Source organism: Mercurialis annua, linkage group LG1-X (genome assembly GCF_937616625.2).
Source record: "Mercurialis annua linkage group LG1-X, ddMerAnnu1.2, whole genome shotgun sequence".
In the NCBI taxonomy this organism is placed as follows: domain Eukaryota; kingdom Viridiplantae; phylum Streptophyta; class Magnoliopsida; order Malpighiales; family Euphorbiaceae; genus Mercurialis; species Mercurialis annua.
Window position 1 is genome coordinate 67,629,015 of NC_065570.1, and position 15,919 is coordinate 67,644,933.

The 15,919-nt window shown below is 30.3% G+C and overlaps 3 protein-coding genes across 7 annotated transcripts; 2 read left to right on the top strand and 1 right to left on the bottom strand.

Annotated features, from left to right (window-relative positions):
- Positions 1 to 1,690: 1,690 nt before the first annotated feature.
- LOC126665131 (uncharacterized) lies at positions 1,691 to 3,250 on the top strand. The gene has a single exon (XM_050357835.2). It carries the CDS (start codon positions 1,784 to 1,786, stop codon positions 3,074 to 3,076), a length of 1,293 nt encoding a protein of 430 aa, XP_050213792.1. The 5' UTR covers positions 1,691 to 1,783; the 3' UTR covers positions 3,077 to 3,250.
- A 305-nt stretch (positions 3,251 to 3,555) lies between these two features.
- LOC126665052 (glutathione S-transferase T3-like) lies at positions 3,556 to 5,045 on the bottom strand. Its single transcript, XM_050357733.1, has 2 exons — positions 4,379 to 5,045; positions 3,556 to 4,298 (listed from the first exon to the last, which is right to left on the bottom strand). The coding sequence occupies exons 1-2, from the start codon at positions 4,685 to 4,687 to the stop codon at positions 3,642 to 3,644; spliced, it is 966 nt and encodes a 321-aa protein (XP_050213690.1). The 5' UTR covers positions 4,688 to 5,045; the 3' UTR covers positions 3,556 to 3,641.
- A 3,321-nt stretch (positions 5,046 to 8,366) lies between these two features.
- LOC126664215 (translation initiation factor IF3-2, chloroplastic) lies at positions 8,367 to 13,510 on the top strand. Of its 5 annotated transcripts, none has more exons than XR_007637379.2 (10): positions 8,367 to 8,752; positions 8,835 to 8,874; positions 8,953 to 9,012; positions 9,154 to 9,206; positions 10,180 to 10,235; positions 10,334 to 10,367; positions 11,334 to 11,406; positions 11,509 to 11,601; positions 12,050 to 12,247; positions 13,055 to 13,510. XR_007637379.2 is itself a non-coding variant. In XM_050356492.2 (9 exons), the coding sequence occupies exons 1-9, from the start codon at positions 8,448 to 8,450 to the stop codon at positions 12,191 to 12,193; spliced, it is 858 nt and encodes a 285-aa protein (XP_050212449.1). In that variant the 5' UTR covers positions 8,367 to 8,447; the 3' UTR covers positions 12,194 to 12,384. The 5 variants fall into 5 exon arrangements, 1 of the variants encoding a protein (XP_050212449.1); XR_007637375.2 differs by lacking the exon at positions 13,055 to 13,510 and adding an exon at positions 12,492 to 12,923; XR_007637374.2 differs by lacking the exon at positions 13,055 to 13,510 and adding an exon at positions 12,539 to 12,923.
- The last annotated feature ends 2,409 nt before the right edge of the window (positions 13,511 to 15,919 follow it).

Genomic DNA, 15,919 nt, shown 5'->3' on the forward strand with positions numbered 1-15,919 from the left:
AGACAATTTAGTTATTTATTATATACTAAAACTGAATTGGAGATAATTTAACTACCTATTCTAATTAGGACTTTAATTACAATAGTGATTAATTAAATAACTAATTAGTTAATGACTATAAAACTTTTATTTAGTAATAAACTGAAAAGGATTATTCGGTAAATTTGTCTGTCCCCCCCCCATCCGTGCTTTTATATATAGTATAGATATAGATTTGATCATAACTAACAAAAATCGCAAAGATTTGATATTTTTTGAGAGTTTGACCTTTTAAATATCATAAATATTTAGGTAAATTATCAAGGTTTAATTTCATATAAAATTACTACCTTTACACGTTTTTTCATTTTATCACGTATTTTAAAGAGTGTCAAATAAAATCACCACCTTTTAATTTTTTGCAAATCTATCACGAATGTGAAAATTCGTTGTATCTTTATTTACTCGACAACCGGAATCAACAAGAAAAAAGTAAGAGGGAGATATTTTTTTGTGCTAATTAGGGCCTTAGTCAGATTAGGACATTTGTTTGGGAGAAAAAAAAAACGGATTTTCTCATCGGCGATAGATTTACAAGAAATGAAAGGTGGTGATTTTATTCGACACATTTTAAAGAACGTGACTAAAATGAAAAAACGTGTAAAAATGGTGGTTTTATATAGAATTAATCCAATTATTAAAGTTTTATAACAAAAATATAAAAAATGAGACGATTAGTAATTACAAACTTTGCCCTTTTTTATTTTGGCCTAATCACTCAAAAACCCCTCACCTTTAAACTTTTTTTCAATTCTACCCCGACGTTGAAAATCTGTCAATTTTACCCACTTTTGAATTTTTCGTTTTCAATTGTACCCCAATATTTTAATTTTTGTTAATTTTTTTACTTAAATGATGAAATCATTCAATTAATTAAGTCTAAACATGAAATTAAATTCTTTTTTATTCAAAAAAGTACAAATAAGTCCTTTATTTTTAAAAACTAACTAAAAACCATAATCAAATTAATACTAATTTAAATTCTTAATTAATTTAACTAAATTTAAATAAATTTTAAAAATATACAATTAATATATGCGAGACATGTAGAATGTTTTAAACAAATTTCCAAACGCAAAAGACGTTAATTTAATTTTTCAGGGTACAATTGAAACACAAAAATGCAAAATAGGGTAAACTTGACAAATTTGTAATGTCAGGGTATGATTGAAAATAGGCTAAAAGGTCGGGGTTTTTTTAAGACATTAGACCTTTTATTTTATAGTAGTAAAGTTATTCAACAAATAGTGAATAAGGTGAAGCATCTTAAATGGAATTATTAATATAGAAAATAACATTAATATTTGTCTATAAATTATGAAAGAAAGAAAAAAACTCAAAGGACTGTCGTGTACTTTCAGCTCCAGCTTATCTCTTTTGAAATCCAAACCGAAGTAATGCTCAAGGACAACAAACTTAGTATTGTAAGAGCATCTCCATTGCATGTTGTATTTTTTGTGCTATTTTAGCACAAAAAAATAGCATAATTCTAAATATAGCACAAATTGTTAAATTTCACTCTATTGCAAAATGCTAAATGGAATGCTAAAATCTATATTTGTATAACTGATTTCATTTTTAATTCTCAATAATTATAAATATTGGACCTATTTTTTGACATATGGGCCTTAAATGCTAATCAGATGTTTAGCTGTGTTTCACTAAAATTATTTCGTTCCCTTTCTGCAATTCACAAAAAGAACAGCAGTACCCATTCTCCTTGAATTCATATTATTTATCAATAATGAGCAATTTGTTCAACAAATTTTTAACAGGAGAGCTAGATTATGATTCTTCTGACGACGAAGAAGAAAATGCGAAAATTTCTTGGCTTATGGTGTCAAATTTTCACATGATGAAATCTAAATCCGGTGAGTGTTTTACAATTCCTCGAAAATATATTTATCGTGATAGAGTTTCCGGAAATGATAGATTATATAACGATTATTTTGCTGAAAATCCTATTTATCCTTCTAATGTTTTTCGAAGACGTTTTCGAATGAATCGACCTCTATTTCTTCATATTTTGAATGTGATTCAAGATTGTGATGACTATTTTATACAAAAGAATGATGGGTTAGGAAGAATTGGATTGTCAGGACTCCAAAAAATGACAGCTTGTATTAGAATGTTGGCATATGGTGTTTCTGCTGATTGTGTCGATGAGTATGTACGAATTGGAGAGACTACGACAATTAAATCTTTAAAAAGATTTTGTGAAGCAATTATAAAGTGTTTTGAAAAAGAATATTTAAGATCGCCAACAAAAGAAGATGTTTCAAGATTGCTAAAAGAAGGAGAAAGCCGCGGATTTCCGGGTATGTTAGGGAGTTTAGATTGTATGCATTGGCAATGGAAGAATTGTCCAAGTGCGTGGCATGGACAATTCACCGGACATGCTCAAAACCCAACAATTATACTTGAGGCGGTGGCTTCTTATGATTTATGGATATGGCACGCCTTCTTTGGAATGCCTGGGTCTCACAATGATATCAATGTTCTTGATCGATCTCATTTATTTTCTGAACTAGCCGAAGGACGAGCTCCTCTTGCTAATTACACTTTGAACGGTCATACTTATAATATGGGATACTATCTTGCCGATGGTATTTATCCGAAGTGGGCGACAATAGTTCAATCAATTTCACAACCTCAAGGTTTAAAGAATAAATTTTTTACAATGAGACAAGAAGCATGTAGAAAGGATGTAGAAAGAGCATTTGGAGTACTTCAAGCACGATTTGCTATCATTCGGGGGCCTGCAAGATTTTGGAGTCATAAGGATTTGAGGTCTATCATGAGAACTTGTATTATTTTACACAATATGATAATCGAAAATGAGCGTGAACAGTCCTTGGGTACCGAGTTTGATGTATCAGATTCATCTCCAGTAATTCAAACGTCACATGAATCTACACTTTGCTTTAGTGAGTTTCTTAGTCGTCATCTTAAGATTCGATCTTCTGGGTTACATTTTAAACTACGCAGTGATCTTATTGAACATTTGTGGATGCAATACGGACAAGAGGATCATTGAGTTCTAGTTGCATGGACGAGGAACCATTGTGGTGATTATTATGTTTAAACGTTTTAGTTACTAGACTCAGTATTTTCTTATTAATTAATTACTTTTTCAATGCTGAGTTGTTATTTATAACATTTTACTAATAACAGTTTATAGAATTTTTAATGGTGTGATTTTGTTATTTGACATTCTGCCTTTGAACGTCTCAATATTTGTGGATATCAATAAATTATACTGTCATGCTAGTTTTATACAATAGCAGATGAGCAAGTTCAAAACTTCTTTGTAAGAAAAATTATAACTTCAATTATGGTATCTGAATCATCCAACTAAAGGGAGCCATTTTGATTTTGTCAAACCATTTTTATAAGACTTAGTGGCAGATGTAATGATTAGTGCATTGCTTTTATTTGTGCTTCAGGAATTGCTTAGGAGGATCATTTTGGTTACAAAGAATTATAGGTGAAGATAATCTGGTAAAACATTTAACAACATTTTCTTTAAGCACTATAATTAGAAGCTCACCTATACTATGTTCATTAATACTTACTTGTAAAGAGAATGAACAGTTAAAAATTCAACTTTGTGACGGAGAAGGCGGCAACGGAATATAAAATTCCGGTTCAAAACTAGGCGAATGTATTGTTTTAGCTAGAATTTCAGCTTTACGACGCTCATAGTAGGCTCTTGTTGGATCATCCATATTTGAAGTATTCATCATCATAATTTTGTCATCCTTTTCTTGTTGTTCGCTTTCATGTTTCTCCATCATTATTTTCAATTCTAATTCTGCCTTTTTACGCTCTCTGTCGTTCGCCTCTTCTAGCACACGTAATTTTCTTTCTTCAATAAGAGCTTTTCGCTGTTGAGCCTCAATTGTTTGCTTATTGAAATCACACATTAGATCACATAAGCGCGAGCTAGAAGTATCAGCCATTCTACTTCTCTTTCGAGATTCCTTTTCAGCTTTTCTACCGATTGGTCTTTCGATAGTTGGCTCAGTAATATCAATTTGAACTGGAGAATCATTTAAGTCTTGATACATAGGTGATTCCAAATCATCAAAGAGAGATGATGAATCTTCAAAATTGTTGACAGTTTTCACCGTACTAGTTTTCTTTTTATTTGAGCATAAATCTTGCCATTTTATTCCAAATTGCAAGATTTCCCAACAATGATCCAACGCAAAACTTTTCTTCTCAAGTTCATTGTATAACAATTTGGCTTGTAAAACCTAAAAATAAATACTAGTACTAATTAACACATAAAAATATTAATAAGAAACAAAATTATTATAAATTAAATTAATCTTACCAAATCAGTTTCAGTCATTCCACTTTGTCTACGATTTTCAATTTGAGCAAGATACCCGTGATACTTGTTGCAGCTTCTCATTATTGTTCCCCAACGAGATTGAATAGAAGTTCTTGACCTTAAACTTCCATCATTAGCATTTTTTGTATAGTGATCCAATACTCTATCCCAAAATTTGTTCGATGATTGTAAATTACCAACAACAGAATCTTGGGTAATTGCCAACCAAGCTTTGCATAAAGTTACATCATTGTTATTTGTGAATGATTTTCCACGCTTTCCATTATTTTGTTGTATCTCTTCCATCATTATTGATTTATGAAAGAAATTAATCAAAAGAAAAAAAAAGAACGATGGTAGAAGAAGAAGAGCACGACCTGTAAACAAATAATGGAGAGAAAATAGGAAAAATAATAGCTAAATTTTAGAAAAATACACAAATAAATAAATTTCACACGTGATTATAATTTTTTATGGCAAATCTGTAAATAATTTGGATATGTATTAGAATTTGGCATATGCTAAACTTTCTAACAAATTTGGCACAAGTTTTAGCATATGCCAAATTTACCACATGAAATAGCACAGCAATGGAGATGTATTTTTCATTTTAAATGCTAAATTATAGCATTGTGAGAGTGTTTGGCATAGGAGTGGAGATGCTCTAAGCAAAAGGAGTAAAAATAATTCCAAACTGTTAAAACTGAGACCAGTTATTTTTATCAACAAATCTCTTTTCTATAAATTCCCAAGCACCTCCGTAAGAAATGAATGAAACGTTGTCGTTTGACTGCTATTTTCTTTTCTCACACAGAGGCAGGTTATTACCTTTAGGGGGTCTGATGTCAAAACAATAGCTAGTACTAGTGGGCCAACTTCACACGTGTCAGTTGGAATACTTTCCTGTCTTTTAGAATGTGTTGGTTTAGAAATCAAAGATTAGTAAAAAAAAGATCAAACTACTAATTACATTCAAACATTTACGTGAACCTTTAAATTTTATAATTATGTTTAATTTTTTAAAAATAATAATTATAATTACATTCAATATTCTGAATTTTATATATTAAATTCAACATTATATTTTTTGTCGATTGCGATCAAATTTTTATAATAACTCTTTTAAAAAGTTAAATGACATTTTTAAACTTCAGACATAATTAATTAAAAATACAATTGTTTTAAATGAAGAAACAAAAATCATATTTTTAAACACAATTGCAAAAAAAAAAACTAATATAAATATAAAAAGTAAAATATTGGGTTATAATTGATAAAAAAAAGACATAAAAATTCAAACTTTTTAAAAAAAATTGCTAGAAAACAATGTTATTTTATGTATTATTTCCAAAATAAAATAAAATTTGATAATTTAATACACGAATTGATTTTTAAAATTTAATACATCAGTAATTTATTTGAAAAATTAATAAATAAAATACATATTAAATCAAACAGTCAAACAAAATCATCAACATTGTGAATATAAACAACCTCTGTAATTAAAAAAATAAAAAATTACCGTTAAAATAAAGAATTTAGAAATAGTGAAAAATTAAGAGTGTAAATAATGAAGGTCTGTTTTTTGGTAATATATGGGGTGTCGTGAATGGATCCCAACTATGAGATGACACATTTGACTCTTCCACACTCGGACTAATTCCCTAAAACAATTAAAACATGAAGTATTTTGAAAAATTTACTAATTTACCTAAAATATAAAAAAAATAGGACTATATACATCAACGCGGAAAAGTTATAACAATTACCTCACGCTTTTTTTGATTTTGTGTTATTACTCTACGTGTTCAAAAGTTAGTGATTCTACTCCAGTATATAAAACACATGACCTGACATTTCTTTCTTCTTTTGTCTCTTCCATGTTTCTTTCTTTTTCTTATTCTTCCTCTTTATCTTTCTATTTCTTTTATCTTTTTCTTTCTTTCTTCTATTTTTTTTCCAGTTTGTCTTCTCTTTCATTATTTTTCAAACAATATCATGTTCAACCTCCTAAATTAATTTTAAAAATTTACATTCAATCTTGAATTTATCGATTTTTTATCTCACAAATTAATCATTTTTTCTATATCAGATCTGAATCTAAAAAGACAATAATAAAAAAAAACATATCAAAAAATAGTTTTTCTCCAAACTACAACTAATTATAAAATAATTAATTTAGTTTCAGATAAAAATCAACAAAAAAACGATCTGCAAAAAATATTTTTTTCATAACCTTATCATAATATTATAATAGCCTTATTATGCATAATTATTTTACCTATTTTATCATAATATTATCATTATCATAACTATATCATAATATTATTATAATTTTATCAACCTTATGATAATTTTTGCATAAACTTATATTATGCAGTTTATGCATAATTAGATTACAGTTTTATAATAGTATCATAATATTATCACCTTATCATATGATTATCACAGCTTCACCTTAGCATGTGATTATCAATGTATCATATTGCATTGTCATTTTATTATCATGTCATTACCAGTATCATATGCAGCAGATTAATATATGATAATGTGATGATACTGCTGGATAATATTAGACAAAATCACAGTATCACATTATCATATGATTATCACAGTATTACATTATCATATGCTTATCACAGTTTCACCTTATCATGTGATTATCTCATATTGCATTGTCATCTTATTATCATGTTATTATTTGTACCGTATGTAGCAGATTATTATATGATAATATTGTGATAACCTTATCATACTATTATAATAACGCTAGCATGATATTATCACAACGTTATCATAATATACTTTATTATAACAATATCATAAAATATTATCATGACGTACTTTATATATCATAATCTTATCATACTATTATCATAACCTTATCAAAATATACTTTATCATAACAGTATTATAAAATATTATCATAACATTATCATGACGTACTTTATCATAACTATATCTTAACCTTTTATCATAAACTTATCATACTATTATCATAACATTATCACAATTTACTTTATCATAACAATATCAAAAAATATTATCATAACATTATCATGACGTATTTTAACATAACTATATCATAATCTTATCATATTATTATCATAACCGTATAATATTATGGTATCGATATGATAACGTTACGATACAGTTATGTTAACGTTAATGATACCGAAATGATAATCAAGCATTTTTCTTGACAGAAAATCGGTTTTCTCTGCAGTGTTATGATATTGATATGATAACGTCATAGTGATAACAATATGATAATCAGACGCTGTTTTCTGCAGAAAATTGTTTTTCTGTAGAAAATCGTTTTTTTCATCATAAAATCGTTTTTAATGCAGATTTTCAGATCTTAAACTAAAAAAATTTAAGAAATTTTTTTAGATCTGAGAGTTAAAATAAATCGTAATAATCACCACGAGTTAAGAAAAAATCGCTAAAATGTGGAAGAACGGCAGAGTGAAGACGAAACGAAGGCGGGACGAAGGCGGAGCAACGGCGAAATAATGGCGGATCGTTGAAAGAAACGGCGGCGGCGTGATAAAGAAGAACAAATAAATGAAGAAGAAGAAGAAGAAGAAGGAGAAAAAGAAAAAATGGAGGAGAAGAAGAAGAAAGAGAAAGAGGAAGAGAGAGAAAAAAATCTGAGAAAAAAAGAGAAATACACATGTGAGAGTAAAAATAAAATACTTAGAGTAAAAAAATAATAGAAAATAAATATTATTATAATAAAAAAAGGTTTTAGAGTAAAAAAATAAAAGTGTTAAATAGGTGAGGTATTTTCTCTATCTTTTCCTTGTTGAGGTATAATTTACTATTATCGTAGAAAATAGAGTGTTTTCCCTAATTTTCTCTAGTATTTTTTTCATTGTGCATTTTCTTTTAAATCCAGTGGGCCACTTAGTTCTGTTATGGGCTAAGAATCAAACACAAATCCAGCCCGAAAGGACTATCGTTTGTCTCTCTAAACTAAAAAAAGGAAAGATTTGTGGATAAGAATTTCTCTCTCCTAAAATAAACTGCCATTACATTTTGCCAACTGCTGCACCTCCATTCAGCCATGGCTGGTATCACCAGCACAACAACCAGCTCCTTCCCTTTCACCACTCCAACACCTATAACAATCAATACGGCGCAGTTTAATCTCTCATCACTCGACTCAAAGCTCTTCGGACTCCGATTTCGTTGCTCTACTAATCTCTTTAAATCACACTCTCTCGCTTCTCTCTCGCGCGCCTCCTCCACCTCTGTACTAGTCACTACTGCTCGTTTCGGAGGTGGCGGTAATCGATATTCCGGTGACTCACGGCGGTCTAGGCAGAGCATCCCTGATGAAGACGAGGCTCTTGATATTTCCAGCATTAGGTAATTGAATTAATTAATTATTGAATTGCTCAATTTTTTGTGAGAATTAAATTTATTGGAATTTTGCGCTTATGTGCTTTAGGTCATCTACTGTGAGGCTTATTGACGGGAAGCAAAATATGGTTAGTGTTTAACTCGAGTTTAATATTTCTTGTAAAATTATGCTACCTATTTAATTAGGTTTATTTGAATTTGCGTAGGTTGGAGTGGTACCTAAAAATGAAGCAATTCAAATGGCTGAAGATGCTGAACTTGATTTGGTATTCTTAATTAATTATATTTACTTTTACCTCAATTCGATGTGTTTTGTTATTGCAACTCGTGTTTGAGACTTCTTTCAATTGAAGATAGAAGCTCTATACAACTATAATTTGCATTTTTGAATTCGGTTATTTTTGCAGGTGATACTGTCACCAGATGCTGATCCACCGGTTGTTAGAATAATGGATTACACGTATGATAATCTTCAAACTTTCTTTCTTTCTTTTTTAAAATCATTTATGAATGTTTTTTAGTACAAATCGTGTGTGTATGTTTCTGTTGTCGGACATATTTACATCTTCTATATTTCCTTATTTCTATAAACAGTCTTAAATTTGGATTTATTACTGAAGAAATACTTTCTGCTATAATTTGGTAAAATTTGCAGTTTCAATGTCTTTTGCAGTCTGCATTGTTTATTGCTTTCATTTGCATAATGTAATGACTTGTGAAATAAGTATTGTCTGTATTTACTAGTTGGGTGCTCAGCTCTCCCTTGAGTTGTGCATCAATGTTAGTATATAAGTAGATTATTGCTAGGGGTCTTCAAATTTGTTTTACTTGAATTATGAACTTTTAAATGCCCAATAATTAGTAGGCTAACATATAAAGAAAATTTCAAATTATCAATATTATACTCAAAATATCACCTCATCGGAAGTTCATAACCCACATAAACCAAATTTGAACACCCCTAATTGCTCTACTTAGCCCTTCAACTAATTATTGTTTGCCATTTCCCCCTAGCTACATTACTCAGGATATGCTAAAGTTTGCTCTGCCAAATTTAATTTTCCTTCCTGTTTAAATTATTTACTACAAAATTCTTTGCATTGGCCTTAACACTGTTTCTCTTAGGTTTTTATTTCTGTTGGAAAATTAAACTTGATGGATTTTCATGCTTTTCTATGTGTGGTGAAGCTATTGATTCGTATGCACTCTCCTTTAAGTTAAGTGCCTTGAGAAAGCAAACTTTAATGTGTAAGAGCACAGGTAGGAGGGATTAGAGTTGCTTGCTGCAGCTTGTAGCTGACCCATTTGCCAATGATGTATCTGTTCAAAATGACTTTTCTTCTGTTTTGCTAAATTCTTATACTATGTAACGTTTGCCTCTTGAACTTTTGCAGTTGGAATTTGTAATAATACTTGTTTTTCTTCTTTGTCAGCAAGTATAAATATGAACAGCAAAAGAAGAAGAAAGAACAGCAGAAGAAGAGTTCCGGTGAATGTTTAACCTTTGTTAAACGTTGATCTATTTCTGATGATTGTAAATTCTCATAATAGATTAAATACTGACCACAGTGTGCTATTAAATGCCAGCATCACGCATGGATCTGAAGGAGCTTAAGATGGGGTAAGTCGCACAATCTTATCACATTGATTCCTGATTATCCAGTCTTTGGATCAATCCACAAGTTATATTTATCATTACAATTTTAAACTTTTACTGGTACAACTTGGCATCCGTGTTATGTATAATTCTTTCAAGCAAATATATTGGTATTGAGTGGCATGCTGTTCCCGTCTGAGAACTGATGAATAAACTAACTGAAAGTTTCAGACTAAGTCAATAGATGGGAAGCAACCAATATTTTTTTTAAATTGCCACTGCCAAGATGGTCAGAATTTATACTCGTTATTTACCTTTATATCTCAAGTCCTCAATGGTAATCTGAAGATATAATATGGCATATATCAACATTTCTTCATTCCTTGTTCAGACAATGCACAAACACTGCCTTGATGATAAGAAAACTTGTTATTGAAAATTAAGGTTAGGATGGCTAGCTATAATTCTGCATTCATGGTTCTCTAAATTCTTAGGCTCTGGATTTCACTTGGTCACAAGGCTGGTGGTGTTTGCCTGATCTCTCCAAACACAAACATTCTTCTAGGGGTGTTCAAATTTGGCTTATGTGGGTTAGAAAATTTTAGTAGCCCATTATTTGGTGGGCCAATATCTAAAAAAGTTCAGATTTTTAATATTGCACTCAAAATACCATCTCATACAAAGCTCATAACCCACAAAACCCATATTTGAATGTCCCTACATTCTTCTTCTTGATCAATTCCTTCTCTCTCTTCCCTTAATGAGGATGAAGTAACTAGTGAAATTTAATTTGTATATCGTGGATTGGGTTTTTGCGATATTGTTGCAACTGTTGGAAAATCAACAGTACAACCTTGAATTATAAGGTCATGCATGTTCCAAATTCTATGATTATGCGGTTTAAAAAGCTATGGTGTATTACCAGGCTGGTTTCTGCAGCATTTCTGTGCTTGACTGAGAATGAATTTCTTTTGTAAATTTTGTGGACAGGTACAACATTGATCAACATGACTATGATGTGCGTATGAGAGCTGCCAAAAAGTTTTTAAAAGACGGCGACAAGGTTATTTTCAGTTTTTTCTAGTGTTAGCATATGCATGCATTCTCTGATCCCATTTTCGAATTTATTGCTTCTAAGTTAGGTACCGTTTTTCCATTCATTCAGGTTAAAGTCATGGTGAACCTGAAGGGTCGTGAAAATGAGTTCAGAAATATTGCTATTGAGCTTATCAGGCGTTTCCAGAATGATGTCGGGGAGGTAGCTTTTATTCCTCCTTACCATTTGTATATTAAGAAATGACACTATCAGAAAGGAAGGATGATACATAGCATATTTTGAAATGGTAGTTGTCATGATACTTGTTTTGAGATCAAACCCACCAATTACCATTTTTTTTTTTAAATGTAGCAAATTAAAAGAATGTCCATTAGGATTCTGAGCTGGGTTGACTAGCTCTGCTATTATCAGGTTAACCTAGTTCAATTGGTTATTGGGCGAGTGTGGCATTAATTTGAGCATCGGTTTTAAGTAGATAAACTTCTTACATGAACAAAGTTAGGCTCAAGTATTTAAGCATTACTTCCTTAAACTCAACGACTTCTCCATATTACCTCATTTATCCTGATTGAACTGGCTAAAATATATGTATGTTATTTCTTTTTCAAAGACAGCAATTTCTAATTTCCATTGATGCTGCAATTTGTAGCTGGCAACCGAGGAGAGCAAAAACTTCAGAGATAGGACTATATTTATTACTTTGGTACCAAATAAGGCTCTTCTACTGAAACCGCAGGAGCCACCGAAGAAAAGTGATAAGCCAGCTGTAAATGAAGTTTCAGCTGGTGTGTGAGTGAACTTGGAAGTTTCATGAGGGGCTCCAACAAAGGATAGTCGGCAAGTGCAGGTACCACTTTTTTCCTCTTGGTGTACGTGTATAGCTTAGCATGAAACAACCTTTATTTAAGCACGCTGACATCATTTTACAGCAGAAGCAATCTTGTACAGTCTATTAGTTGTAACATCGGCCATGATTTTGCACCATTCATTTTGTTTTCTTTATTTAGTTTTTATGTTTAAAGTCTGAAGCAGTTTAGAGTGCTATATAGTGCTTTTGTTAATTTATTGATGCTGTGGTGAATACTCCACAGAACAATATTCTTCGTTCTTCACAAGTTGATGTGGCTAAATTTTTCAGTTTTTTTGTATCAAGCCTGGAGTGATTATGCGTAAATTTATTCAAACGTCTGCGATCATAGATTAAATTGGCGAATCATGGAAGTTATTTAGAAACGAGTTGAGATGCTGCCTCTTGAGTTTGCTGCTTTAGGTGTGCGTCGAATTTAGAATCCCTCGTTTATTATTGTGTTTTTATCCTCAAATGAGATGATGTTCAGGAATTGGGAGCTCAAATGCTTATCTTCTAAGGAAAATAGACGGCGAACATTCCTCTTTTCATTTGCATCCTGTAATTCGTAGAATAGAATTATTAAGGTAGTATAACACATATAACCATGAGTGAATACTTTGAAAGAAATGTATTTGTATTTTTACAAAAAATAATCAAAGATCGACTTGAATCAGAGACCTCGCTTGTAAAATAAAGCATCTATTGCTGAACTTTTAACTTGGTGGTAGAGTAATGCGATGGTAAGTGTAAATTCGAACTTTCTTCTAGCGAGCATAGCCAAAAAATATATTTGATTATTTGCAGAAGGGTTCGCTATAATCAATGTCAAGGGAACTTGCTTGTTGATCTTATAGAGGTGAGAATAAGTGGCCTGTTGCTACCTGATATGAAAAGATAGGGAAAAGGAAAAGGATTTCCCAGCTGGTGATGCCAACACAGTTTGGTACTTTTATTAATTGTTATTTTAGGTTATGATATATTTTTGTTATGTTGGGGAGTGTCCGATATCATTTCTTTCAGATTCGGACAAGTCTAGTTAGCTCACGAATTATTTGAAATTGACTCTAAATTAATTATTTGGTAATCAAGTCGAGTCGAATTTGAGCTGCTTTAGTCAACTGGCGAGATGTTTAGTTTGATAAGCTCTCGAGTAACTGAGTAAGTCTAATTGAGTTTCGATTACTTTTTCTTTTGACAACTATATAAATTTATAATAATATTGTTATACACTAAAGTTTAATTTTTAATTTTTTGGGTTGAGTTACATTTTATTTTTAATTTTTGATCTCAAACTCCTAAAATGAAATTCAAGTTAAACTTTAAATTTCAAATTTTAAAATCTGGTCAAATTTAAACTATTATATTTCGAAAAGGTTTTAGTACATAATGGAATTGGGAAAATTGATGGTGAAATGTATTTGAGGTAGGAGGGGTAACTCTGTCTGGACAAAGAAGCCTCAGCTTACCCAACAAACAAATTGAAGTTGGCTTAGATGCTAAGTTCTTACATTAGAAGCATTGCACTTTTCACATGTTTTTCAGGTTACATTACATAACTATTTTACTGAAGTTTCAAGCTTTGAAATTGATAGAATAGAATTAAAACTCTATTTAGCATCACTGCTGGTACTGGCAGATACAGTAGGCCCTGTCTTCGCAATTCTTAACCTTTTATATATTAATACCTAGCTAGGATTATGAGCGTTGATTTAAAACCCGGATTAGACCGGGCGGTCGAACCGGGAATGGCCAATTGTCTGGTCAAATTTATCCTAAAAATTGAAAATCTTGTTGAACCGGGTTGAATTGGGCAACTATGTGGTCCAATTTACTTTAAAAACCAAAAATTCAGTCGAAAATTCAGTTGAACTAGATTGGACTGGAATGAACCGGCAAGTTGTCCGATCCAATTTACGTTAGAACTGAAAACCTAGTAGAACCGAATTGGACTGGGTTGAACCGATTGACCAAAATTGAACGATTGCTCAGGATTAAACCGCCGACTAATCCATGTACAAAATTTATTTTTAGGTGTAATTTACTTAGTTAGTTGAGCCTATCGAACCGGTTGAACTGGAAACCGATGGTCTCACCGATTCGGTTTTTAAAACAATGATTATGAGATATGTCTTTCTCTCAAATTGATAAGACTGCTCCATTTACATATATTGAAAAATTACATTAACTACCTATAATTCTCTTATTAGATATGTGAATGATATTCAACATTATATGATACTCCATTAAATAAATGGTTCAAAGTTACTGTTGAGGTGCTATTAGAATTGAAATTATCGAAGATCATTAATTAATGTTGCTATTAGAATCATCACGACTACTACTGATTCAATATAAAATGCTTTAAATATTAATCTATGCAATAAGACTTTAAAATTGAAAATCAATCTATAATTTGGAACATGAGAGGAGCAACATAAATTTTGCTTTTTATATAAACTGGAGACAAAATATAAACTGGAGTAATTATCAAAAAAAATATAAATTGGAGTAATGAGGTTTTCTATGATTGATGGTAAATGACGATTGCTTCTAAAACCTAATTGCTGCTAAATTGGTGATATTGTTGGATATTTATTCACTCATTCGATATGACCAAATTCAAGAGGCAAAATTGGAAATTCGTTCCAAATCCATGATATTCTCTTCCACTATAGGTTTCTTTATTTAGGCAAATAGGAAAAAAAAGGGTTAAGGTATAACTTGTAGCTTACATAATAATGGATATTAGAAATACCAAAATAAATTTAGAGTTCATTTAACTATCAAGTTTTGACATAAATAGTCATGTGATAATTGTTTTACATCATAGCAAAACATGTTCAATTGCATTAGTATAATTTATTAAATGACTTAATTGACATAAATAAAGTGCAATTTAATCACTCAACTATTTTTCAGCTTAAAGTAGTTGAAATATAAATAAAAAAATATAGAAAATTATATTATTTCTTAATAATTCAACAAATAAATATATATTTTTATTAAATAAAAATTACAGTTTGTTCATGTAATTTTTTATATTTGGACTAAAATAAGTTGCTTGAGTATATTTTTATCAAATGGTAAACGCTAAGCAACAATCTGCTAGGTCGTGGTTTAATTTCTCACACAAGCGTTCTCCCCTCCTTAATTATCAATATTTTTATTAGATAATATATAATTTATTATATTTTTATTATAAGATATATGATTTATTATAAAAATTGGACATCTTTTGACAAATTTTTTACCACATGATTTTTTATGATGTAAAAAGACTTACATAATTTTTTTGTCTGAAACCACAAAATAGTAAAATGAACTTATCTCATAAATTTATAAATATGATAATTGTACACAAATAGTAATTTTTTTTGGAAAGAAAACATAAATTTGAAATACTAATATCAGAAGAGATATATCATAATTAAATTAATAATTTTAAATTTGCATGTCGATATTGGATGACAAACTCCTGCTAGGATAATACTGATCATGTCACTCTATGTATAAAACAACAATTCTTAATAGCATGGTGATTTAGAGTGATAAATTGTTACAATTAAAATAAACCTTATGAATTATTATACATGAATAATTTTAAATTTTCTAATATAGTTGCATCTACTCATATATTAACACATAAATATTGAAAACTACCACTTACTT

Coding starts and splice junctions, on each gene's coding strand:
- LOC126665131 (XM_050357835.2), top strand. CDS start 1,784: ATGAGCAATTTGTTCAACAAATTTTTAACAGGAGAGCTAGATTATGAT.
- LOC126665052 (XM_050357733.1), bottom strand. CDS start 4,687: ATGATGGAAGAGATACAACAAAATAATGGAAAGCGTGGAAAATCATTC. Junction 4,299..4,378: donor GAATGACTGAAACTGATTTG/GTAAGATTAATT, acceptor ATTTATTTTTAG/GTTTTACAAGCCAAATTGTT.
- LOC126664215 (XM_050356492.2), top strand. CDS start 8,448: ATGGCTGGTATCACCAGCACAACAACCAGCTCCTTCCCTTTCACCACT. Junction 8,753..8,834: donor CTTGATATTTCCAGCATTAG/GTAATTGAATTA, acceptor TATGTGCTTTAG/GTCATCTACTGTGAGGCTTA. Junction 10,236..10,333: donor ACAGCAGAAGAAGAGTTCCG/GTGAATGTTTAA, acceptor ATTAAATGCCAG/CATCACGCATGGATCTGAAG.